The 27,272-nt window shown below is 49.2% G+C and overlaps 1 protein-coding gene across 2 annotated transcripts in view; it reads right to left on the minus strand.

The window, feature by feature from the left end:
• Positions 1 to 510: 510 nt before the first annotated feature.
• si:dkey-215k6.1 (transmembrane protein 132C) overlaps positions 511 to 27,272 on the minus strand; it is a 152,530-nt gene continuing 125,768 nt past the window's right edge. For both annotated transcript variants that reach the window (XM_064353256.1, XM_064353257.1), the window contains exons 5-9: positions 24,623 to 24,766; positions 10,600 to 10,805; positions 8,203 to 8,476; positions 6,531 to 6,722; positions 511 to 4,413 (exon numbers count right to left, since the gene is read on the minus strand). In XM_064353256.1, coding sequence (XP_064209326.1) covers positions 3,247 to 4,413; positions 6,531 to 6,722; positions 8,203 to 8,476; positions 10,600 to 10,805; positions 24,623 to 24,766 — 1,983 coding nt within the window. In that variant the 3' untranslated portion in view covers positions 511 to 3,246. The remainder of the gene's footprint in view (positions 4,414 to 6,530; positions 6,723 to 8,202; positions 8,477 to 10,599; positions 10,806 to 24,622; positions 24,767 to 27,272) is intronic.

A 27,272-nucleotide genomic window follows, 5' to 3' on the forward strand; every position in this document is an offset into this window, starting at 1 on the left:
TTTAAATTTGTCACTTTTCAAGGTTCTTAAACACAGTTTTTTTCTCAATTTGTCAGTAGACTGAATTACTGCCAAAGTACAGCTCCCTGCCTGGAGTCTGCCACGTTTCCAGGTCTGGGTTTAGATGTTGAGGAGCCATGTTGGGAGCCATAGCAGCAGACCTGGGCAGTGAATCTTGGTGTGGGTTGACGATACATTGGTGAGAAGAGTTCTCATTAAAAGCATTCCCAGTGTACTTGTGTGGCTGATGGGTGGGGGGACACAGGGAGGGCGGAGTTTAAAAGCATTCCCAGTGTACTTGTGTGGCTGATGGGCGGGGCCCACAGGGGTGTTGACAGCATGCAGCCCTTCCCTACAGCCCACTGAAATGTGCTTTTAAGGGGAACACCAAGGCTTCTCTGACACCGGTCATGAAGCAGCCGCCGACACGCTGAGCGTGCGCCCCCATTTCAGAGGGGAAACACACAACTGAGCAGCAATGCAGGACACTGGAAATGACAAGGACCAGCATTTAGGGGACATTTCTGCATTTATATACACACACGTCAAGTTCTCCAGGTCCACACACCCTTACATTTCAAACACAAAATTACATTATAAAAAAGTATGTCATAAAATAAAGACATCCAGGAGTTGATTAAAACAGAAAGGTTTGAAGCACAGAAAGTGCATCGAACCCCTTTTAAAAGGCTCATATTGCATTCCCCCAGACAGTAAGAACTCACTCCCCCTGAAGCTCTGCTTCCTTCCTATGGCTGTTCAGGTAACACATTACATACCTTTAAACTCTGAGCCTGGGCTAATACTGGACCCAGCACAGGAGAAAATGAACATATCATAATAAAAAATAGTGATGTCATAGAAGATAGTGTTCACATCATCATCAGAATAGTGCTGTCACAGGAGGTTATGCTGGGGTGGTCATTGGAATTGTGATATCACAGGAGATAAGACTGGCGTGACCACACCATGTGCGTTTGCATCATATTCTGATGCATTGTGTTTTAAAAAATCAGACTCATTTTTTAAATATGCTCTTTAAAAATATTCAAATCAAACTATATCAAACATGCCATGGAGAACATATGAGCTTCACCAGTGAGTTCTAGTGTCAGCATTTTAAAATTGGTTAGGACCTGAATCTAAAATCAGAGACAATATCATAAAAATCAATAACTACTGGCTATTTTCTAAAAATATATTATGACTTAGGACACAAGTTGTACAACAGGTCAACATTTACTGTGACATGGTAGATGGACAGGGCAGTCAGGAGACACAGTATCTCATGACTTCACTGGATCAGCATATGTACAAAATGGACACTATTAGCAGTGACTTGCTTTATTAACAAGCAGATTGAAGCCTTTTTATTTACAACATTTTTGTATTATATTTATAAATAAATATTACATTCTTACAATCTATAATGCAAACTGGACGTATTTACTGTATGTGTTCACCTGAGCTTAGAGGAGGGGATATCCTTGGTTGTGAACAGCATGTTCTACCAAATAAAGGAAAAAAACCCAAAGAACACGATAAAAAGCATGAGGCTCAGAGACTTAATAGAGGATAGAAAAATGTACATCTTCACAACAGGAGAAGAAACACATTCGCACGGTAATGACAGACATGAGTAGTCGACCGTGTAGTTGACCATTTGTACAGTGTCTTTGAAAATTGTGTTCACAGAAAATGGAGGGAGCTCAGGAAATATGAATCCTATTTTATCTCTCCGAGAACCATATGGTCACACCAGTAGGTCACATCGTCAAACCATCAAGTCACATGGTCACACTGTGAGGTCACATGGTCACACCGTCGGGGCCCATGGTCGCAGGTCAGAGGTCGTGTCCATTTTTGTTCTGGAGGGCAGAGCCAGCCTGTGCGTATTGCTCCAGTGTCTTTGGCCAGGCTGGGGGGGCTAACCCAGAGCATGGTGAGTTCTGCAGTCTCCTGTCCCAGCTCTGCCCCCGTTGCTGGGCACTGGGGAGCAGATATCCCAGTGAACACAGCCCCTCCCAAAAACGAGGGCTTTACTGTACATGTAACAATGAGGGGAAGCAGCCGGGACACAGACGGGTCTCTCCTTCGCACACGCCTCCCCCCCTCCCCCCCCGATTTCATCTCGTCCCATTTTCAGTTCCCACTGGAGAAGATCCCACTGCTGACACCATCGCTATTCCAGCTGATCTACTGTCACCCAAAGACAATGAACTTGAGTAAAGCTGACCTTTGACCTTTGCTATGGACAGATTCCACTATTGGTTGTGCATGTATGTAGGGAGTTACAAAACATCTATGTGGAGGGGGGGGGGGGTAAGGAGAAATCTCATCATCAGAAAAGAGAGGGACCAATCCCCGGGGAGCAGCAGAAGCAGTGCCCAGGACTGAGAGCTGTGAGTGACATGTGACACTGTGTTTCTCTGTACATTAAATGGGCATTTAGCCCCGGACTACAGCAGGGCTGCTGAAAGCACATACACTCCCACACACTCTCCCTGCTCTCTCTGAGGGCGTGAGAGAAGAAATAAAACATATTAAACAAAAGCAGAACTCAAAGGTTGAGCAAAACGCTGCCTCCTGCCTGTCACCCATTTCCAGCCTTTATTCTGAGCCGCTCTCCACTGAAGTTTGCTTAATCCCTCTTTAGCTATAATGTCTTTCTGTTTTAATTCCTTTATTACTCTCTCTTCTCCTGGAAAGATGTCCAATGCAGAACAGTTCTGTTTGCACCCTGGGATTTAACCCTAACCCTAACCCTTCCCTCTCTCTTATCCTCTCTCCCAGCATCCTCCTGTTCCCCACTCCACCTCTCAGCATGCTCCTGTTCCCCACTCCCACTCCCAGCATCCTCCTGTTCCCCACTCCACCTCCCAGCATGCTCCTGTTCCCCACTCCACCTCCCAGCATCCTCCTGTTCACCACTCCACCTCCCAGCATCCTCCTGTTCCCCACCCCATCTCCCAGCATCCTCCTGTTCTCCACTCCACCTCCCAGCATGCTCCTGTCCCCCACCCCACCTCCCAATATCCTCCTGTTCCCCACTCCACCTCCCAGCATCCTCCTGTTCCCCACCCCATCTCCCAGCATCCTCCTGTTCCCCACTCCACCTCCCAGCATCCTCCTGTTCCCCAACCCATCTCCCAGCATCCTCCTGTTCCCCACCCCAGCATCCACCTCTTCCTAGCAGGTCCAAAGGCATTATAGGTGAGTTAAAATCCTGTGTCCCGTCCCCTCCTCTCACAGATTGTCCTGTAGCCTCTCCATGTAGGTTCTGATTTCAGCTGATTGGCTCAGGTCCATGTCCTGACAGACCCACTTGATGTCGTCCTCGTTGCCGATGAGGATGGAGTTGGTGTAGGGGCCACCTTCGTCGGGTAGGATGGTGGCGAAGGAGGTGAACTTGACGCGCTTGCGCTTGGCGCTGGGGGAGTTGTTGAGGGGTGTGGTTTTGGGGTCCTGGCCATTGCAGGGTCCCAGGTCGGGGGAGCAGTGCATGGAGCCCTGACTGCTCTTCTGGGTGCCCCCGTTCAGCAGGTATTTGCTCTCCTCGTAAGCCTCGCCGCGGTCAATGATGGTGGTGCACTCATCCCCGTGGGGCGGGGCCTCGGTGTGGTGCTCCAGGAGCTCCGCCTCGTTGCCCAGCCACACCCAGTCGTGGGCGTGGTTCAGGTTGCCCTGCTCCAGCGCCGGCAGCTGCTTGTGGCGGTACCGGAAGGCGAAGGTGATGCAGTTGATGAGGAAGACGAGGATGGCCAGGCAGAAGACCCCCAGCAGGGCGTACATGCCGATCTCCAGGTCAGACAGCCCACGCGCGGCCTGGGAAAGGTCGCTCTCGGCCCCCCCAGGGAGCTCCACCTGGGCGGGGAAGCTGGTGAAGCCCGGGGGGGCGTTGGGGCCCCCAGCACCCGGCTTGGCCCGGCTGGTGATGGTGGTTTTGGTGGTGGTGCTGACCTTCCTCATGGCCCCCTCCTCGCGGTCGGACGCAGCGCTGTTGTACTTCCAGCCCCCCCCCTGCTCGCCGTCCTGCTCCGGCCCCTTCAGCCGCCGCTCGCTGGTGCTGTTATCCAGAGCGCCGCCCCCCTCCCCGTCCTCCTGCCCCGAGCCCCGCTGCTCCACGTCGTTCTGCCCAAACTTCACCCGCACGCTCCCAGTGCCCCACGCCAGGACGCTCTTCCTCTTGGACTTCTGGCAGGCCTCGGAGATCACCATCTCCACCCGGACTAAGGGCCCCTGCCCCTCCCCCTCCGCCACCACCACCGGCCACTTCAGCGGGTGCTCCTGATACACGGAAACGATGCTTTGGTCCAGCGAGGTGGCGGTCAGGCTGAAGTCTTTGGGGTCATAAATATTCAGGGGGGTAACGGAGCCATCGCTGAACTGGATCCAGACACTGATGATGGCATCCTGCAGAAAAACCAAAACACACATGACGTCACTCCACCAAAAGAGCACTCAGCACTGTCTGAGTATTCTGCACAATACGCTTCAGCTCTGTCAGAGTATTCTGCACAATACGCCTCAGCTCTGCCTGAGTATTCTGCGCAATACGCCTCAGCTCTGCCTGAGTATTCTGCACAATACGCCTCAGCTCTGCCTGAGTATTCTGCACAATACGCCTCAGCTCTGCCTGAGTATTCTGCACAATACGCCTCAGCTCTGCCTGAGTATTCTGCACAATACGCTTTTGCAAGTTCATGTGAATTCACATGCCTCCGTGTTGTGGCACATGCAGCTTGATGTTCGCAGGAAATAAAAAGAAAAATAAGAAATAAAAAGTTTCCATCAGGCCAACTTTCCTTAATTTGATATTTGATACTGATACAATACCATGGGGGAGCTGTAATATGTCTTGTTAACATAAATACTTCCCTTAAATACTTAATTTCTCATGCTAAGAGGAAAAGAATATTCAGGTTATACTCTTACAGCTAAACCCTTTGGAAAATGCAATTAAACCTGCATATTAAACCTGTGTATTGGACATAACTTCCATCCTTCTACATAAATGAAAGAATAAACAATAAAACAAATCAAAAACAGAAAACAAATGAACTAGAGAAATGCATGTTTTGTCTAAATAATGTGAAATTCTACTACTGCTGCTAATATTAACTAGTGCAAAAGTTTTAAAAGCGTGCGCAACAACATGAAAACATTCTCATAGAGAAAATAACCCATCTGTATGAACCATATGCAATAAAAAGCCATTCAGTTGTGATGTGTGGTTCCCTAGCAACCCTGCTTTCAGATCCAAACCTTTGAAATGATAAAACGCATTCATTCTTCAGAAAACTATATTAAGATTTGATCTGAATGAAAATGTACATATCTAGGCATATGTATTATATATTTTATTACGTCACCTTTAATTTATAAACAAAACTAGCATAAATCTCTTATTAATTGGTCAGATATTAAAAACAATTGCAATTTTTTTATTCTGAAACGTCATTAATATATGGAATACCAGGACAGCCAATCCTGTTTCCAGTTTGATTCACATTGACACTGTGAAGTGTCTCTGCTGAAGCCTTTAAGCGCAGGCCTCCCTGTGTGGAGCTGGCTAAGCTGCCCTTTCTGTCAGCTCTGAGAGTTACACACCTCTGAGGTCAGCTCTGAGAGTTACACACCTCTGAGGTCAGCTCTGAGAGTTACACACCTCTGAGGTCAGCTCTGAGAGTTACACACCTCTGAGGTCAGCTCTGAGAGTTACACACCTCTGAGGTCAGCTCTGAGAGTTACACACCTCTGAGGTCAGCTCTGAGAGTTACACACCTCTGAGGTCAGCTCTGAGAGTTACACACCTATGAGGTCAGCTCTGAGAGTTACACACCTCTGAGGTCAGCTCTGAGAGTTACACACCTATGAGGTCAGCTCTGAGAGTTACACACCTCTGAGGTCAGCTCTGAGAGTTACACACCTCTGAGGTCAGCTCTGAGAGTTACACAACTCAGAGGTCAGCTCTGAGAGTTACACACCTCTGAGGTCAGCTCTGAGAGTTACACACTTCTAAGGTCAGCTCTGAGAGTTACACACCTCTGAGGTCAGAGCTGAGAGTTACACAACTCTGAGGTCAGCTCTGAGAGTTACACCCTGGAAATTCAAAATGGCCACAGATACACCAGCAACCCCTCTTACCTAAAGCTAATCAGTAATACAACCCCAAAAAAAAAACTTTTTACGTATGAACATTCAAATTATGAATGTCTATGTTCTGCCCTAACCCAAAGGGGAGACCTTGCATAAGTTTATTTTTTCTTTTTTTAAACTTGATAAATGCTCATGTAAAAGTTTATTTAAATAATAAAAACATTTTTAGATTCCAACATGATGCTCCCTGAGCAGCTATAAATGTGCCCAGGGTTCAGTGTGAATTTAACACACTGCAGATGACACCAGGATTGCCTCAGTTTGGCCACACTCATTCTATTCCTCTTTCGTATTCAGCATTTCAAACTCATATCAAACTCCCCATGTATAGAGTACTACAGACACGCCCCACTCCCCGGGTGCTCTCTCACCTGTTTTGGGGAATGCAGCAGGTCTTGTGCTGTTGCCGTGGCAACGATAGCCCGGCTGTTGCTGGGGCTGGCCTGTAGGGAGAGGCTAAGCCCTGCCACCAGCTGCACCCCCAGATCTGTGATGGTCACCTTGTCATCCAACACCGTCACCGTCTTCTCTGCCAGGATAGAGTCCGAGAGAGGCGACAGCACCTGAGGAGAGCCAGTATCCATCTTCAGTTCATCAGCGACTATCACATCCACGACCCCTTTACTGAGCCCCAAACACATCCACTCTCACATCCACTACCCCTTTACTGAGCCTCAAACACATCCACTCTCACATCCACTACCCCTTTACTGAGCCTCAAACACATCCACTCTCACATCCACTACCCCTTTACTGAGCCTCAAACACATCCACTCTCACATCTACTACCCCTTTACTGAGCCTCAAACACATCTACTGCCCCTTTAGTGAGCCTCAAACACATCCACTCTCACATCCACTACCCCTTTACTGAGCCTCAAGCACACGTGTGCATGTGTGTGCATGTGTGTGTGTGTGCGTGTGTGTGTGACTCTTTCGTCCCTGTGTATCTCCTGGCAGATGTGTGTCTCATGTCTTATCCAATCAGCACCCGGCCACACAGGTAAACAGAGCTTAGGTAAGCCACACAGAGGAAGCCCTGAGTGAACATGGCCTTATGGAAAAGCACTCCCAAGATGCACTGCTCAGCCACATGTTGAGTGACACAGAGGGACTTCCCAGCAGAGAGGGAGAAATTGAAACGTCAAAAAATGAGAATCAGTGCAGCGGTGGTGTCACGGGACAGAACTGTAAATCCCTCCTCGAATTTCAATTAAACTGCCACAGCAGCCCCCGTGGGTCCCGGGCATCCCGCGGCTCCTTCAACCAGACGCGCAATTTAATTACCGAGCAGCGACATAAGCACATCGCAGGAACGCAAATAATGTCCGTCAGACGCGGCCGGACGTGTCTCCGCCTGCCCGCGCACCTTCGCTCGCGCGCTGAGCTCGTTAGCGCACAGGACAGCGCCTGTCACCATGCCGACAGGCAGGTAATCGCCCCACATCCGGAACACATTTACAAAAGAACAAACTGTGCGCCCGTTAGCATCCCACCGAGCTGACGTTCGCCTTGCTTTCAGGTAAACTGGCTGTGTCCAACGGCATCAGTGGAGTCTGAATCAGCCCCTGGCCATTATAGCCAAACTCTTCCTGAAAATAACTGTCCAATCAAGACAGAGATGATCCATGCCTGTGTTTCGCTTTATGACTGCATACCGTGCCTAAGGGGCACTAATGTCAGCCTCTGTAAAATGTGCACTAATGTCAGGCCCTGTAAAGTGTGCACTAATGTCAGGTCCTGTAAAGTGTGCACTAATGTCAGGCCCTGTAAAGTGTGCACTAATGTCAGGTCCTGTAAAGTGTGCACTAATGTCAGGCCCTGTAAAGTGTGCACTAATGTCAGGCCCTGTAAAGTGTGCACTAATGTCAGGCCCTGTAAAGTGTGCCCCTTTATGGTGGTGGGTGGAGTTTCCCAGGAGGGGAGGAGTTTTAAACTCACCTGTATGGTGGTGGGCGGAGTTTCCCAGGAGGGGAGGAGTTTTAAACGCACCTGTATGGTGGTGGGCGGAGTTTCCCAGGAGGGGAGGAGTTTTAAACTCACCTGTATGGTGGTGATGCCCAGGTCCCTGCCCATCAGCACTCGGCCGTCCAGCAGTCGGGCGATGCGTGGGTCCTCCACCTTGAAGAAGTCCAGGACCAGGTCGGTGATGTCAGCCTGCCAGTCCGCCCCCAGCATGTAGACCAGCTCTCCGCCCGGGTCCGCCGGCTCGGCCACGAAGTGGGTCAGAACGCGCACCAGAGCATACTGGTACTGCAGAGTGCAGCCTTTACCTTTCCGCTCTTCATCATCGTCATCCTCGCTGTCCCGCGTGGGCCTGCCGTACAGGAGGAGAAGCTCGTCATGAGCGCAGAGTGGGCGGGTCCCCCCGCTCGGCCACCGCAGCACCCGCCCCCCCCCCCCCCCCCCGGTCCCCCACCGCAGACCCCCCCTCCCCAAAGACACACAGTCCTCCTCTTCCTCCACACAGGGAAGGAGACTCAAGACAGCTTTAATGGCCATAGGTACACATGTTACTATAGAAAATGTGTGGCTCATTCAAAATCATTAACAAACCTGTGTACTAACCGTTCTTCAAGCTGCTGAACACAGCCGTGAACTCGCATTTACCGTCAGACTTACCGTTTTCATAACCCTAACCCTAACCCTAACCCTAGTTTGGGCCCTTAACCCTAAATGAAGATATAGATACCTTTGAAAACTTCAGAAAACCCATTTTAAATTGATGAAAAAGAAGGTAAATATCATCAATAAAATAATACAAATGCAAAAGAATATGTTTGAGGTCATTTGAAAAAAAAATTTTAAAAAGTTTTCCTTGAAAAAATGTGCATTTATTGCATTTTTTAAACCAGAAAGCTGAATTTCTGTCAGGTACAGTTCCAAATTTTTCAGAGGTAAAGTAAGAGCTGCTTCCATAATTAGACTGCTCTCTTCTCTGTCAGTTTAAGTCAACACTACACCACCCTTATTATCATAAAAACACTACACCACCTTTATTATCATAAGAGCTCTTTCCTTAATGTTGTACATGTGGCATCTGGTGGAAGTGTACCTTGCCTGCAATACAATCTGTGCCTGGCAGTTTTTTTTACTGGATAAGACATAAAAAGCACACATCCGGCACCCGCCCCCCCCAAACACAAGTGTGATTACAGACAGAATCTCAGCACATTCCCCAAAGACTCTGCAGACCCCCCCCCCCTCAGCCCCCCCCCACCCACCCACAAGCTCAGTTCCACCACTGACAGAACTGCCTTCAAAAGTAATATCACCACTACACACATAGTTACAGACAGCACTACAGACAGTGCTACAGACACTGCTATGGACACAGATTGGGATGTTGAATTGAGAAGAGGCTGTCATTTCCAATACATTTCTCAATGTAAATATGGTACAAAAACTCATTTTAAACAAGCTGACATGATATTGCATTTTTATTGTGTGTGTCTGTATATGTGTGATCACATAATTCACACTGTCATTAATTAGGTTTGTAAGTATTCATAAAAGTGACACTTCAGGCTAGATGTTTTTGATGCTTGTTCTATCACCTGCTTATATCATGCTAACTTTACATGTGAACTGGATAATTAGAGAAAGTGATAATTTTTATAGTTCTCAATGTGATAAATGGATGAATCTACGTGCCTCATGGGACCACAGTATCACTTTAATCATGTTGTATATACATAGATATTAAATAAAAGAACATAAAAAAATGAGAATACATAATGAGTAAAACAGTTCATTCAGCTCATCTACATACCATGTACCTGCAAACGTACATATGTGTGCTCTATAGTACACAATACGCAGAATTTATATACGTTGCATGAAGCTACGTATGTAGCTTACCTAACCCCAACCCTAAACTTCAGCAACGTTACACACCTAACCCTAACCCCAACCCCAACCCTAACCTTCAGCAGCGTTACACACCTAACCCTAACCCCAACCCTAACCTTCAGCAACATTACACACCTAACCCTAACCCCAACCCTAACCTTCAGCAACATTACACACCTAACCCTAACCCCAACCCTAACCTTCAGCAACGTTACATATAACCACCAACCCTAACCTACACTAAACCTATACCAACCTAACCTTCAGCAACTTACACACCTAACCCAACCCTAACCTTCAGCAACTTACACACCTAACCACAACCTTCAGCACGTTCCCTAACCTACACCCAACCTTCAGCAACGTTCCACCTCCTACCCAACCAGCACGACACACTACCCAACCCACCCCACCTCAGAATCACCCAGGCAGCAGGGCACAGGGGGAGGGGCACAGCAGCACAGGGGGAGGGGCACAGCCCAGGGGGAGGGGCACAGCAGCACAGGGGGAGGGGCACAGCTCAGGGGGAGGGGCACAGCAGCACAGGGGGAGGGGCACAGCTCAGGGGGAGGGCCGTACTGTACTTGCCTCTTATTGGACAGGATGGGCACCCTCCAGCCCTTCACCTGGCTCAGCTCCGTGTCGGACACCTCGATCTGCAGAGGGAGGCGGGGCACCCACACCGTCATCTCCAGGTGTGTGCGCAGGTACAGGTAGGAGAAGTTCACCCGCAGAGACTGCTTTCCACGCATCTCCTTCCCATTGACCAGGACTGAGTCACACCTCGGCGCTACCTGCAGGAGCACACAGTACTGCTCAGGACTGGGCTGAAGCAAAGCGAAGCCAACACGCCATTCAGCCCAACAATGCTCGCCATTTTCACCACTAATTTGTGCCTAGTGCTCTCACTACCTACAGGCTAGACAGAATCTATCACCGTATCAAGCCCGTATCAAGCCTGTATCAAGATTGTATCAAAGCCCGTAGTGAGGTGTGTTCATAGACAGTGAGGTGTGTTCATATACAGTGAGGTGTGTTCACACAGTGAGGGTAGTGTGTTCATAGACAGTGAGGTGTGTTCATAGACAGTGAGGTGTGTTCATAGACAGTGAGGGTAGTGTGTTCATAGACAGTGAGGTGTGTTCATTGACAGTGAGGGTAGTGTGTTCATAGACAGTGAGGTGTGTTCATTGACAGTGAGGGTAGTGTGTTCATAGACAGTGAGGTGTGTTCATAGACAGTGAGGTGTGTTCATAGACAGTGAGAGGTGTGTTCATAGACAGTGAGGGTAGTGTGTTCATAGACAGTGAGGTGTGTTCATAGACAGTGAGAGGTGTGTTCATAGACAGTGAGGTGTGTTCATAGACAGTGAGGGTAGTGTGTTCATAGACAGTGAGAGGTGTGTTCATAGACAGTGAGGGTAGTGTGTTCATAGACAGTGAGAGGTGTGTTCATAGACAGTGAGGTGTGTGTGGGGTGATTTTAGGAAGGCTGCTAGGGGAACAGCTGGGGAAAGGCGTAACTCACACCTCTCTGATCCGGCGGCTTTGCTACGCTAATCTCTCAGTCTGCCGCAGGATTCCTTCAGCTATCCCATGATGCACAGAGGCCTCTCATGCAGGAAGTGGATAATGATGATTCAGTATCAGTGTGACAGTGCTCTCAGACAGGGATGCTGCACAGACAGGCAGCCATGATTATCTGTCTCCTCCGAAATCAGGAAACATGATGAAGAGCCATGGGAACGCGGTGCGACCGCGGGCCTGGTCTCAGTTACACCACCAAACAAAATTAATGCCACCGGAAAAGTGAATTAATGTCGTACAAGGCGTGCAACAGTAAATACAATCGGAAAAGTTCAGCATTTCCATATCGCACTCAATGACAGGCATACACAGGGGGGTAGTTTTCATGTAATCAGTGTCAACAACACCCAGGCACTATTACAGAGACGGGGACGGTAATAATTGTTGTGTGGCTCCTCTTGGTAATTCCAAATGGAGTTTTCGTCTTGTCTGATTGCTCCAGTGCCACCTGTAATTATGCAGCAACAAAAAAAGCGCGCTCTCTCTCTCTCTCTCTCTCCTGCCTCCTCTCCTCTGCAGACAGGAAAGCGGCACAATTTCAGCAGACAAATGGAAAGCCCAGCTGCATTAAAGCAGAGCAGCTTATAAAAGCCCCTTCCATCTGCCACCAGAGCATTCTGCGCCCGGCGCTCAGGGCCTGATTGCTTTGTAACAGCAGAAGTGATAAACTTGCTGGGGCGAGATCCCTGATCCCTGCCCTGCGTTTGTGTTGTGAGCGCTCGATGCACACTATGTGTGATATTGCTCCCAAGTTATTTCAGTATCGTCTCCCAAGAGATATCTCATTACATTTACACATGAATCATAATACAGGGTCACCACACACACACACACACAGACACATAGACACACACACGCACACACACACATACATACACACACACGCACACACACACACACACGTGCCAATGAAGCTGTGTAATACACAGGCTCTACAGGACCCTGTGTCAGCGAAGGTCAGACTCCCTCTGCCCCCCAGAGACAGAAAGACAGCAGGACAGTAGGACAGAAGGACAGCAGGACAGAAGGACAGCGGGACAGAAAGACAGCAGGACAGCAGGACAGCAGGACAGAAGGACAGCGGGACAGCAGAACAGCAAGACAGCAGGACAGAAGGACAGAAGGACAGAAAGACAGCAGGACAGTAGGACAGAAGGACAGCAGGACAGCAGGACAGCAGGACAGTAGGACAGAAAGACAGCGGGACAGCTCCCAGAAGCCCCTGGGCTAGTAGTGCAGCCCCTGTGCAGCAGTATCTCTCAGGGGTCCCAGATGTGATCAATAGTACAGAGTAAATGCACACGTTACATGCTAAAACATGAGTACCCTCCCCTTTCATCCAATGAGCCACCTGCCAATCAGTCTTCCCTGTTAAGGACATCAATAAGAGCTACCAGGGCCCACCCTGCTCAAGACTAAACCTGGAGCGCAGGGCCTGCGTCTCATTGGTGAGCTAAGCTTGGGGCCTGCGTCTCATTGGTGAGCTAAGCTTGGGGTCTGCACCTCATTGTTGAGCTAAGCTTGGGGTCTGCACCTCATTGGTGAGCTAAGCTTGGGGTCTGCACCTCATTGGTGAGCTAAGCTTGGGGTCTGCACCTCATTGGTGAGCTAAGCTTGGGGTCTGCACCTCATTGGTGAGCTAAGCTTGGTGTCTTCGCCTCTTTGGTGAGCTCAGAGTAGAGTGTAGGCTTTGCCTGAGGTCCTATTGACCCAGCAGCCTGAGTCATATCGACACATTAAATAAGCCACTTTTAATTATCATTGATTGAACGTTTCAGGGATGGATAACCAATTATATGGAGAAATCAGCACTGTGCATCCAGGACTGTTTATGAAGGTCTTAAAAAAAAGAATTCATCCTCCTGCCATTTCATCTGAATAAGCAAATTTGGCTTTGGCATTTCCACTTTGACAGGACTGACATGCTGTTGCTAAGGTGGCACTCAGAGGGTTGGGAAGGAAGTGTCCGATGCTTCTGTAAAAATGCGCCTTTTTCACACACGAATGCAGAACTGAAGCCTAAAGTGGACCAAATGGATAATGATGTTCAAAGAGCACAGCTAAGGCAAACTGACAGGGCAATAACAAGGACCCAAACACACAGTAGTGTGTGTGTGTGTGTGTGTGTGTGTGTGTGTGTGTGTGTGTGCGTGTATTACATTACATTACAGGCATTTAGCAGACACTCTTATCCAGAGCGACGTACAACAAGTGCATGTATGCATGTGTTTGTGTGTGTCTGTGTGAGTGTATATGTGTGTGTGTGTGTGTGTGCGTGCGTGTATGCATGTGTTTGTTTGCATCTGTGTGAGTGTGTGCGTCTGTGTGAGTGTGTGCATGTGCGTGTGTGACTGTGTGAGAGTGTGTGTGTGGGTGTGCATCTGAGTATGTGCGTGTGAGTGTATGCAGATGCCTTGATAAAATATGCATAGTCATTATTCTGACACAGTGCTCTGCATCTGAATCGTGTTTTCTTATCAGTGATCAAAGGGTAAGCAGGAGTGAGTCTCTGCTGAGCTGCATCTGGCCTTCAGGCCGTTAGCAGAATAAACCAGGGGGCACTGCACATAAGCGTGAGAGCAGGCTCCTAGTTACAGTTAGTTACCCCTCATTATTCCACAGTAACTGTGCTATTTAGCCTGCTAGGCAGAGCCAAGCTGAGGCTCATTATTCCACAGTAACTGTGCTATTTAGCCTGCTAGGGAGAGCCAGGCTGAGGCTCATTATTCCACAGTAACTGTGCTATTTAACCTGCTAGGCAGAGCCAGGCTGAGGCTCATTATTCCACAGTAACTGTGCTATTTAACCTGCTAGGGAGAGTCAGGCCGAGGCTCATTATTCCACAGTAACTGTGCTATTTAGCCTGCTAGGCAGAGCCAAGCTGAGGCTCATTATTCCACAGTAACTGTGCTATTTAACCTGCTAGGCAGAGCCAGACTGAGGCTCATTATTCCACAGTAACTGTGCTATTTAGCCTGCTAGGCAGAGCCAAGCTGAGGCTCATTACTCCACAGTAACTGTGCTATTTAACCTGCTAGGCAGAGCCAGACTGAGGCTCATTATTCCACAGTAACTGTGCTATTTAACCTGCTAGGCAGAGCCAAGCTGAGGCTCATTATTCCACAGTAACTGTGCTATTTAACCTGCTAGACAGAGCCAGGCTGAGGCTCATTATTCCACAGTAACTGTGCTATTTAGCCTGCTAGGGAGAGCCAGGCTGAGGCTCATTATTCCACAGTAACTGTGCTATTTAACCTGCTAGGCAGAGCCAGGCTGAGGTTCAGTGAGCGTTATCAGAACTGCCACCATGTGTGAATCGACGGGAAAGCAGAAGAGTGTGTGTGCTAAAGAACCCATGTGACCCATGTGAGCGTGTGACCCCTCGCATCCAATCGGCTCACAGAAAGGACCATGAGGATCTACACTTCGACTACAGTTTGTGTTTTCAGCAAACAACCACCACAGCATGCCCAGGTTCTGAGGAAACCTGGGGAAGAAGTGCTCCTCAGGGAGCTGCAGTTTGAGAGAACAGCATCCCAGCTGGCAGCCAGCAGGGGAGGTTAGATTGGGATTAAAGTTTTAAAAAAAACTGACCCAGGATGACAGTTGGAACGGAAACATGATTTTTTTCTGAGCAGACTCCAAAACAAAGGAAGCATGCTTCAAGTGTAAGCGTGTCCAAGCCAAGTTTTCCAAATGAAAAGCTTGATGAATCATTCTAAAGAGCAATTATGAGCAATTTGCAGTCTCATATGAGATTAGGCGATTCTTTTCAAAACATCAACGAACATCCGAAACGCAATGAAAACCCGATCTCCCATCGAGGACTTAATTATGGTGCCTCCAATTTCCACAATTAAGAGACAGCCAGGGCGATCTGCGGAGGGTTGGGGGAGCAGGGAAATGCACCCCCCCCCGCTCGCTTCCTGCTGGCTCAGACTGTCGCCATCCTCCCGCCCCCCCACCTGCCCCCCCGCCAGCCCCACCCCCTCCTTTCTCTCCATCCTCCTGCCCCCCCGCCAAACCCCCACCCACCCCCAACCTGCCCCCTGCCTGTATCCCCGCCTGCCCCCCACCAGCCCCCCCGCCCACCCCCCATCCCGCCCCACCCCCTCCTTTCTCTCCATTCCCCGGCGCATCCGCTGCTTCTCAGGGGGTCAGGAGGAAGGCGGGGCGCAGCATCTGCCGCCGAGCATTTCTGCCGAAAGGAAGAGCAGGTGCTGCTTCCATGGGCGGGGGCGTTTCCACGGCACCCAGCGGCAGCGTTTCCACGGCACCCAGCGGTCCTCAGCAACGATGCTTCCTCAGTGCAGCCTCTGCATCAGGGGAGGGTACAGGCCAGGGTGTAATGGAACAGACCAGGGTGTAATGGCCAGTACACCCTGGCCTGTTCCATTACACACTGGCCTGTACCATTACACCCTGGCCTGTTCCATTACACCCTGGGCCTGTACCATTACACACTGGGCCTGTACCATTACACACTGGTCTGTACCATTACACACTGGTCTGTATCATTACAGGTATGCCACCTGTCTACAGTGACTACAATAAACAGAAATGATTAATGTAAGTAAGGTAACTAAGCAGGTCAAAGGTTTAAATGCTACAAATCTGTTCATTTTAGTTGCAAGAAATGTAAAGGTGAGACTGATATTGTTGCTGGAGAGATTCTGCTTGCTGTCTGCTCAGAAGGCGTATTCTCATAATCATAATTACTGGCAGAAGATGCAAATCCAGGCAACGCTCTGCTGTACACACACGGGGTGGAATAATCTGCTGTCTTTTCTGCAGGAGTTTTCTGTTTGTGGCTGGAAGTTTATTTACAGTCTGCTGCTGGTCCATTCCCCTGTGTCAGAAACAAACAGCTGAGCACTGGCTTTGGAGACACTGAAAAATTGATTTAATCTCGCTGTCTATTTTAGAAAAGGGGGAAAATGTGGATCACAGCATTTGGCATGAACAGAGAGCAGGACCAAGCAGCTGTCTCCCACAACACAACACAGAGCAAACTCACAGAGAGCAGGACCAAGCAGCAGTCTCCCACAACACAACACAGAGCAAACTCACAGAGAGCAGGACCAAGCAGCAGTCTCCCACAACACAGAGCAAACTCACAGAGAGCAGGACCAGCAGCAGTCCCAAAACACAGAGCAACTCACAGAGAGCAGGACCAAGCAGCAGTCTCCCACAACACAGAGCAAACTCACAGAGAGCAGGACCAAGCAGCAGTCTCCCACAACACAGAGCAAACTCACAGAGAGCAGGACCAAGCAGCAGTCTCTCACAACACAACACAGAGCAAACTCACAGAGAGCAGGACCAAGCAGCTGTCTCCCACAACACAGAGCAAACTCACAGAGAGCAGGACCAAGCAGCTGTCTTCCACAACACAGAGCAAACTCACAGACAGCAGGACCAACTAGCTGTCTTCCACAACACAGAGCAAACTCACAGAGAGCAGGACCAAGCAGCTGTCTCCCACAACACAACACAGAGCAAACTCACAGAGAGCAGGACCAAGCAGCAGTCTCCCACAACACAGAGCAAACTCACAGAGAGCAGGACCAAGCAGCAGTCTCCCACAACACAGAGCAAACTCACAGAGAGCAGGACCAAGCAGCAGTCTCCCACAACACAGAGCAAACTCACAGAGAGCAGGACCAAGCAGCAGTCTCCCACAACACAGAGCAAACTCACAGAGAGCAGGACCAAGCAGCAGTCTCCCACAACACAGAGCAAACTCATAGAGAGCAGGACCAAGCAGCTGTCTCCCACAACACAGAGCAAACTCACAGAGAGCAGGACCAAGCAGTTGTCTCCCACAACACAGAGCAAACTCATAGAGAGCTAACAAAGTCAATTAGCAGGGAATAGGCTAAAGTGGAGGAAAAACCAGATCCACACATTCAGAGAGGAAATCCAGCTCAATGTTCATGCTGTTAGTAGTAGTAGTAGTAGTACACTAACACAGTGCAGGCAGAGCTGGCCCCCCACGCACACTAACACAGTGCAGGCAGAGCTGCCCCCCCACGCACACTAACACAGTGCAGGGAGAGCTGGTCCCGCTCTCCCCTCCTCTGATAAATCACTGATTATTCGGCTGACAATGCAAAACCTGCCAGAAGCGGAAGACGGACGCTCATTTCACACACCCTGCGTGGAGAGACCGGCGCTCTAGGTCTGGCAGAGAGACAGTAAGTCAGACAGAAAGAGAGGGAGGAGGAGAGAAATCCACGAGGCCGGGATGCACGGGAGGCGGTCGGAAAGAAAAAGCACAGGCCATTAAAAAGCAAAAAGCAGGCCAGAGAGCCGCTTCCTGGCCAGTGACACTGCTGTCACAATGAGTTAGGAGAGTGTGTGGCAGGTTCCCATTCCCCCACCGCATTCCCCACTGCATTCTCACCACATTCCCCCACTGCATTCTCACTGCATTCCCCCACTGCATTCTCACCGCATTCCCCACTGCATTCTCACCACATTCCCCACTGCATTCTCACTGTATTATCACTGCATCCCCAACTGCATTCTCACAGCATCCTCCCACTGCATCCCCCACTGCATTCTCATCACATTCTCCTACTGCATCCCCCACTGCATTCTCACCGCATCCCCCACTGCATTCTCGCCGCATCCCCCACTGCATTCTCACCACATTCCCCCATTGCATTCTCACCACATTCCCCCACTGCATTCTCACCACATTCCCCCACCGCATTCTCACCACATTCCCCCACTCCATTCTCACCACATTCCCCCACTGCATTCTCACCACATTCCCCCACTGCATTCTCACCGCATCCCCCACTGCATTCTCACCACATTCCCCCACTGCATTCTCACCACATTCCCCCACTGCATTCTCACTGCATTCCCCCACTGCATCCCCCACTGTATTCTCACCACATTTTCCCACTGTATTCTCACCATGGGCAGTTTGGCCCTGAGAGGATGAGAGGTACAGCTCTGCAGATGAGGATGGGAATGGGGATGAGGCTCAGGATGAGGATAGGGATAGGGAGGAGAATAGGGATGGGGATGAAGATGGGGATGGGGATGAGGATGGGGATGGGGAAGAGGATGAGGATGGGGAGGAGGATGGGGACGGGGAGGAGGATGAGGATGGGGATGGGGACGGGGAGGAGGATGGGGATGAGGATGGGGATGGGGATGGGGAGGAAGATGAGGACGGGACAAAAGCACCACCGACTCCCCAAACAGGCAGGGCCCCCCATGGCAGTCTCGGTCTCCCCCATGATGGAAACCCTTGATCTGGTTATCTCCCCCCCCCCGGCAGCTCAGGGAGGAGCATAGCGCGAGGGTCCCGCTGATTCATGCGGCTGTCATTAGCCGATTCCATTACACACCTCCTCCTGAATCCCTATCCCCGCCTATAATTCTTATTTGGTTAGCATAATAACGTTTCTTTAGAAAATCTCCCAGCTAATCATATCGCCTGTCACCTCACATTTACGCAGCTGGGCTGAAGGGCTCCCCAGCGCACGCGCTCAGATCGGCCCTCGCTACGGAGACGAATAACCGCTGACATCACGCTTCCATCAGGCCCATCAGCCGCTAAGTGGAGGATAAACCGCCGTCCATCTCTTCACTCTGCGGGAAACTCTCACATCACATGTGCATGCTGATGCTCACCTGCCTCACGTGCAATGAGCTTTCAGTATTATAAATGTACCGCAATTAAAATTAAAAATTAAAAATAGTGTTCAGTCAATCAAACATTTTGAGAAGAGCAGTACTTTGAAACAGCAGAGGAACTAAGTGACCAAACTACTTTAGCTTCACACTGGTCAACGGAAAGGAACAATGACCCTATTTCTGAGTAAAAGAAACCGTTCTGCTGCAGGAGGACTGGATGGGGACCTGTGCTTTGGGCAAAATGATATACGGGAATTTGCATAAATATTTGCATAGAGATATAAGTCAAGTGTGCCCTGAATGTGTCTTTTGTCTTGCAGTGTCCTGAATGTGTCTGTATGTAGAGTGCGGACACCATAAACTGACTCTCAATAGGGAAAATACACAGATACACAGGTCCCAATATACACAGGTCCCAATTTGTGAGCCGGATGAATAAATGAGAATCCGAAGGAAACAAAAGACCTGACCCAGGAGGTGGCGATAGATCGGCACGGGGTATTATAGGCCGACCCGGATCCTAACCAGGGGATTACACTGCGCTAAACAGCACAGCGAAGGTAAATAAGTTTATAGTGAAACAAGCAAGCAGCACGGTTATTTTACCACTGTGTCCCTACATACAAGCAAGCAGCACGGTTATTTTACCACTGTGTCCCTACATACAAGCAAGCAGCATAGGTATTTTACCACTGTGTCCCTACATACAAGCTAGCAGCACAGGTATTTTACCACTGTGTCTCTACATATAAGCAAGCAGCACAGGTATTTTAGCACTGTGTCTCTACATACAAGCTAGCAGCACAGGTATTTTACCACTGTGTCCCTACATACAAGCAAGCAGCACAGGTATTTTACCACTGTGTCCCTACATACAAGCTAGCAGCACAGGTATTTTACCACTGTGTCCCTACATACAAGCAAGCAGCACAGGTATTTTAGCACTGTGTCTCTACATATAAGCAAGCAGCACAGGTATTTTAGCACTGTGTCTCTACATATAAGCAAGCAGCACGGTTATTATACCATCATGTCCCCACATACAAGCAAAGGTGATTTTTCAGAGAAGGATAAATGCAGGAGACACTGCAGTAAGCTCCTGCAGTGTGGCAGAAACTCGGGGAGAGAGGGGAAGAGACGTGTAAACAGGCGTAATTGGGCCTGCACAGATCATAAGTGTACATAAGGCCTCCAACAGCCAATCTGGAAGTGTGGAGTGGTCGAGGGCACTGAGCGTCTTCAAGGTTGGGGCACAGTTTCATTTTCCTCAGCAGTAAGACATTTCATTCCTCTCAGCAGAAAAGTGTTTCTTCCTCTTTGCAGGCGAATGTTTCTTCCTCTGTGCAGTAAAGAGTTTCATTTTCCTCTGTTTATCTCTCTGCACGAACAGGAGCTGGACGTGTCTGAGATGTTGGGAAAGCCCAAATTTAGGCTCTCCAATTGCAACAGTAATGGAACTGAGTAACAATTAATTACTGCCTACAATGTCCAACAAGAGAGCTCTGCATGCCAGAAATTTCATTTAATTAGCATATTGGTAATTGCTGTGAAAAAGCGGTTTTGTATTTCTATACATTCAAAGAACAATGAGCTGAGGCAGTAAACACAATAATAGAAGTGATTTCATAATGTACATGTTGGCCTTATCTCTCCAGGGTGCTTTTCTCCCAGCGCAAGACCAGAGGGACTACAGCGCACAGTGTGCTTTATCTCCACTGGGTCTGAGGCGCTACGCTGTGCTTTATTTCCACTGGCTCTGAGGCGCTACGCTGTGCTTTAGCTCCACTGGCTCTGAGGCGCTACGCGTGCTTTATCATCTCTGCAGCGCACGCTGGACGTTTATTTGGGCCTTAGGCGCTATGCACGTAATGCTGTATTATTTCCACTGTCACAGAGGCTCGCATGCCAATTTATTTCAATGCATATGATGCGCTAAGCTGGTTTGTATCATCACTAGACTCTGAGGCGTACACTAGTGCTTTATGTCATGGCTCTATCTCTACAGGGTGCTTTATTCCACGGCTCATGAGGGACTAACGCATGTGCTTTATTTCCACTGGGTCTGAGGCGCTACGCTGTGCTTTAGCTCCACTGGGTCTGAGGCGCTACGCTGTGCTTTAGCTCCACTGGGTCTGAGGCGCTACGCTGTGCTTTAGCTCCACTGGCTCTGAGGCGCTCAGGCGCTACGCTGTGCTTTAGCTCCACTGGCTCTGAGGCACTACGCTGGGCTTTATGCACACATACAGCCTTGTAATGGCTCCTGCTAGCATGCTAATGCACACATACAGCCTTGTAATGGCTCCTGCTAGCATGCTAATGCACACATACAGCCTTGTAATGGCTCCTGCTAGCATGCTAATGCATACATACAGCCCCGTAATGGCCGTCTGTAGCATGCTAATGCACACATACAGCCCTGTAATGACCGTCAGTGAGTTTCAGATAGAGGGGGAGGGGCTGGACCCTCAGGAACGGTCAGACCCAGCCATCCACATACCCTGCCCATCTACCTGTCTGCTTACCAGATGGATTGAAGTCAGCGTACATTAACCAGCAGTTAACCATCAGGCCTTCCATTAGAATTGCAAAGTAATTACTGAGTGATTAGTTATTGATTAGAAGCTATAAAATGTAAAAGGTTTAGGACATTAGGATATCCAGACATTGGGACACTGGGTTCTGCATGACAACCCCCTGGTCATGGTTTTGGAGCCATTTTAGCTGCTGAATTATCTGTTAGCTGAAGGATGGTGGGGGGGGGGGGTGTCTCATTGCTCTGTCCACCTGGGGGATACTCTATCTGTGCAGAGCATCGGATCCATGTAAGGGCCGTGGGTTGCCTGAATAGAGGATGCAGCCGTTTTGAAAGGGAGGCAAGGTTGGGGGCGGGGGGGTTTATTTATTGTTGAGCAGAATTTAAATCAGCTCAAATACCCCCAATTAGAGATGGGACATTGGGGGCCTGATTAACTCTAAATGCTCACCTGCTTGCTATTTAGAGAGCATACGCCAAAGGTGAGGGGAAGGTTACCACTCCTGCAAGCCTTTGTTCTCCAGGCAGGAACCAGCAAAACAGCTGCTCATGGCAAGGCCTTAAATGAGTGATTAGCAGCTCTGTTAAAGGTGGGATAACGGCAGCTTTCAAGGGCTTTTACACTGTACAGGTACACTGAGCCTTTACACTGTACAGGTACACTGAGCCTTAACACTGTACAGGTATACTGAGCCTTAACACTGTACAGGTATACTGAGCCTTAACACAGACATACTGATCTCCACCCAACAGATCCCCAGCAGAACCCGACAGGAGAAGGGGGAACCCTACAGGAGAGGGGAACCCATACAGGAGAGGGGAACCCTTACAGGAGGGCGGAACCCATACAGGAGAGGAGAACCCATACAGGAGAGGAGAACCCTTACAGGAGAAGGGAACCCATAGAGGAGAGCGGAACCCATACAGGAAAGGGGAACCCTACAGGAGAGGGGAACCCATACAGGAGAGCGGAACCCATACAGGAGAGGAGAACCCATACAGGAGAGGGGAACCCTTACAGGAGAGGGGAACCCTCACAGGAGAGGGGAACCCATACAGGAGAGCGGAACCCATACAGGAGAGGGGAACCCTTACAGGAGAGGGGAACCCTTACAGGAGAGGAGAACCCTAATGCACATCCAGGCGCATGAGGGAGTGCTACAGCAGCCTAAATGTCCATAAACAAGCCTTTCAGCTAAATACTCATCAAAGGAGCTGAAATGTAGACAGCGGCAGGGCAAGGTTTTCTTTAGAGGGCACTTCAGTGTGCTGCTTCAGCAGTGCATTCCAAGCACAGATATCCCAGAGCCATTCCCACACACAAGATAATCCCATTACAGACCTCTTCAGCATCAGACAGCTCTCTGTGGCTCACATCACTCATCACCCCCCCCGCAAAGACCCACTGCAGGGGGGAGCCCGTCCTGATGTGTGTTCAGGGGAAAAGATTTATATAATGGCTATAAAATATCTATTATATTTCTTTGACAGGATGAGCTAGTGCTGTTGCCTGGATTAGACAAAAACTGTTCAAACTCTTCCACTACAACACAGCAGACCTGTTTGAAAGATCTGACTCTAAGGTGACTGCAACCTTCACATGGACCCAGCCTCTGAAAACCTTCAGCAGCCGCTTTCTAAAGACCACCAGGTGGCTAAAATACTCTTAAGATTAAAGTCATTTCCATTCCCGCTGCAGACGGACCTGACCCAGTGTTCGCTGTAAATGATGCATTGTGGGAGAGTGAATGGCGACTCATTTCTCTGCACGCTGTGCAGTATTAGCAGCTGTGCCCGGCTTTTGCACAGTGGCCGAATGCAACCTCGTTATGAGCAGTAGAGGCTGAAAAACCAGCAGAGACTGAAAAACCAGCAGGGGCTGAAAAATCAGCAGCGGCTGAAAAATCAGCAGCGGCTGAAAAATCAGCACAGACAAAAGGCCAGAGTGGATCTCAGTCATAAACCCATTAGAGCCCAGCTGAAGGAAACTGCAGTTTGGTGCTAATCTGCTTTCATCCCGTTCAGTCTGTTTGAGGCATTGTGCCAACCAGCAGCTAATCTTGTAATGTTTCATTAGGTAGACTGTCCCGTTAAGACACCATGGTGTCCCCTCGGTCAGAGAATCCCCACCCCCCCAGCTTACCACAGCACACACACACTCAGGGCAATTTCAATCACTTGCTCAGACGTGTCAGACACAGGCCTTCCCTGATTAACTGACGCCCAGAAAAGATCCATTTCTAATCCTCTTTGTTTCAGCCATTTTCTTCCCCTTCCTCTTGGTCAAATTGAATAAGCTCACACTTTACAGGGGAAATCTGCACAGCAGCCAATTAGGCCCCTAACCTGAGCAATGAGGGGCTAATGCATGGCTTTTAACTGGGGATTTGAGCAATAAGCCGCTGGATCCTCAACACTCACACGTTTATTTGCTAATCAAGCGACTCTGACCTGCAGGATGTTTATCTGAGCAGTGTTAAAAATGAGCACAGGACCCCCCCGCCCCCACCCCCCAAGAGCCTGGCCTTAATCTCACCACTGGGGTCTCCCAGTATAAATAATTACACATCAGTTACATTAGCCTGCCATCCTAGCTCATGGGCTGTCTGTGTGTGCGCGTGTTGGGTTTGTGTGTGTGTGTGTGTGTGTGCGCGCGTGTTGGGTTTGTGTGTGTGTGTGCGCGCGTGTTGGGTTTGTGTGTGTGTGTGTGTGTGTGTGTGCACGGGTTGGGTTTGTGCATGTGTTTGTGTGTGTGCGTGTTGGGTTTGTGTGTGTGCGCATGTTGGGTTTGTGCATGTGTGTGTGTCCTGTAATGGGAAGAGGTGTGGGGTGTTACCTTGACGACATCTTCGTCAGTGGAGTTACAGCCAATGGCGTCCTCCACCTCCCTGACTGTTCCGTCTCTCTCCACGGTAACCAGCTTCACCGGAACCGACACACGCTTACCCGTCAGGATGGCAGTGTTCAGGATCTCTGTCTCCTGCAGCAGCAACACAAAGAGGATCACACACACACTGAGTCAGACACAGACAGGATCACACACACACACACTGAGTCAGACACAGACAGGATCACACACACACACTGAGTCAGACACAGACAGGATCACACACACACTGAATCAGACACAGACAGGATCACACACCCACGCCAAGTCAGGGCAGAGAAAAGGTTCCATTGCCCCCCTACTGCAGACAGTCAGGGCAGAGTGATGGTTCTATTACCCACCGTTCTCAATGTAGTCTCTGATGGGTGATGGAAGGCACTAAAGGGTGCACTGTTACAGCTGCCCTCCCCCCCAGGGACTGAAAGCAAACACACACCTGTGACTGTAGGTCAGGTAAAACTCTGCAGGGCTGCAAGACCCCAACACTCAGAGCAAGCCAGACCAAAGCCAGCCCAAACCGGATCACATTGACGTTTAAACTTTAGAAAACTGATGCTAATCGCTCTCTGAGTGCAGGACACGTGGGCGACCTTCTCTTGGGTAATAATGAGCTGGGAAGTCAGCCAAAACAAACGCCTCTAATTTACATCAGACTTCTGTAAAGGGTGCCTCAGAGAAACAAACCCACGCCCTCTCTGGAGCACCCCCGCTCCCCCCTTAGCCCCCCCCACACAGACCCCCCTCCGGAGCTCATTTAATAGATCATTTGCAGCGCACCCCGCCCTCCCCTCCACCCCACCCCCGCCCCTCAGCCATATTTTACTGATCACGCCTCCCTCCTGAATCCTACTGAAGCAGAACTCTACAGAAACAGAACCCTACAGAAGCAGAATCCTACTGAAGCAGAATCCTACTGAAGCAGAATCATACAGAAACAGAACCCTACTGAAGCAGAATCATACTGAAGCAGAGTCCTACTGAAGCAGAATCATACTGAAGCAGAACCCTACAGAAGCAGAATCCTACTGAAGCAGAATCATACTGAAGCAGAATCCTACTGAAGCAGAATAATACTGAAGCAGAATCCTACTGAAGCAGAGTCCTACAGAAGCAGAATCCTACTGAAGCAGAATCCTACAGAAACAGAACCCTACAGAAGCAGAGTCCTACAGAAGCAGAACCCTACAGAAGCAGAGTCCTACTGAAGCAGAGTCCTACAGAAGCAGAGTCCTACTGAAGCAGAATCCTACTGAAGCAGAATCATACAGAAGCAGAACCCTACTGAAGCAGAATCCTAGAGAAACAGAACCCTACAGAAGCAGAACCCCACAGAAGCAGAGTCCTACTGAAGCAGAACCCTACTGAAGCAGAATCCTACAGAAGCAGAATCCTACTGAAGCAGAATCCTACTGAAGCAGAGTCCTACAGAAGCAGAATCCTACTGAAGCAGAATCCTAGAGAAACAGAACCCTACAGAAGCAGAACCCTACAGAGGCAGAACCCTACAGAAGCAGAACCCTACAGAAGCAGAACCCTACAGAAGCAGAGTCCTACTGAAGCAGAATCGTACTGAAGCAGAGTCCTTCAGACCCAGGGCAGCCACACGCTGCTAGATGTTAATATTGACATACGGTTTTTACGTCTATTGAACATACTACTGCAGGCAAAATCCACTTCATAGACACGATTCGCCACCTTGGGGGAATCAGACCAACAGGATTACAGTGCAAAAAATATAGATTTTGGTTTCTATTTTATAGCTCTTTCTGTTTGAACATCAGAAGGCATTTACAAGGACAGAATTATGGGTAATGCTGCCTGGAATACTCCAGATTTTTGCCATACTAGTTTTTTTGTTCAAGAAACCAAACCATTCTGGGCCAAAAAAAAAATGTTTTCCAGAGCCATGTTGTCTTCAAAGGGCTATTTATTTAATTTAGTTATTTACTTTACAGTGCTGTGAATTACAAAGACAACAGAAATCTGCCTTCAGTACAAACAGTGTTCACAGCAAGAATAACTGTGAAGAATCACAGTTTAATTGTATTGATAAAATATAAAAAGAATTACCACAGGAAATGTTTTATTCCAAAGCACAATCACTGTGGGTTATTTTACTTGCTTTAGTGAGATGTTTTTTTTAGTGTATTGAGGTGTGACTGAAATATAAATTCCCAGCATACGAGGTCGAAGTTCAGAGATCAGAGCTGGAGATGTCAGCTTCCTGAGCACATGACCCCGTTCCCTGTGTTGGAGGGAAAGCAGGGCTTCACACACAAAGCCAGGAGGCGAACGGCTTTTAAAAAGCGGGAATCGGCCGCTGCGGACAGCCTGCCGAGCCGTCCCCACACTGCTTATCAGTGTCAGATGAAGAGACAGAAGCTGTGCGTCTCTCCTGCACGCGCTCCTGCAGAATGAGCATTAACATCCATGACAGCACACCTCTAATCCCTTTACCGCCATCCTGTTAATGGGGCTCACATTCAGGGAAAAATCCCTTTTGATTTTTTAAAGTATTTTACGCTTGTCCCCGTGAATTATTAAGTGTCCTGTCAGAACGGAAGCATATCATTTGAGGGGTTGGTGTCTGTGGGACGGG

Source organism: Anguilla rostrata, chromosome 10, assembly GCF_018555375.3.
Source record: "Anguilla rostrata isolate EN2019 chromosome 10, ASM1855537v3, whole genome shotgun sequence".
NCBI classification, from domain to species: Eukaryota; Metazoa; Chordata; class Actinopteri; order Anguilliformes; family Anguillidae; genus Anguilla; species Anguilla rostrata.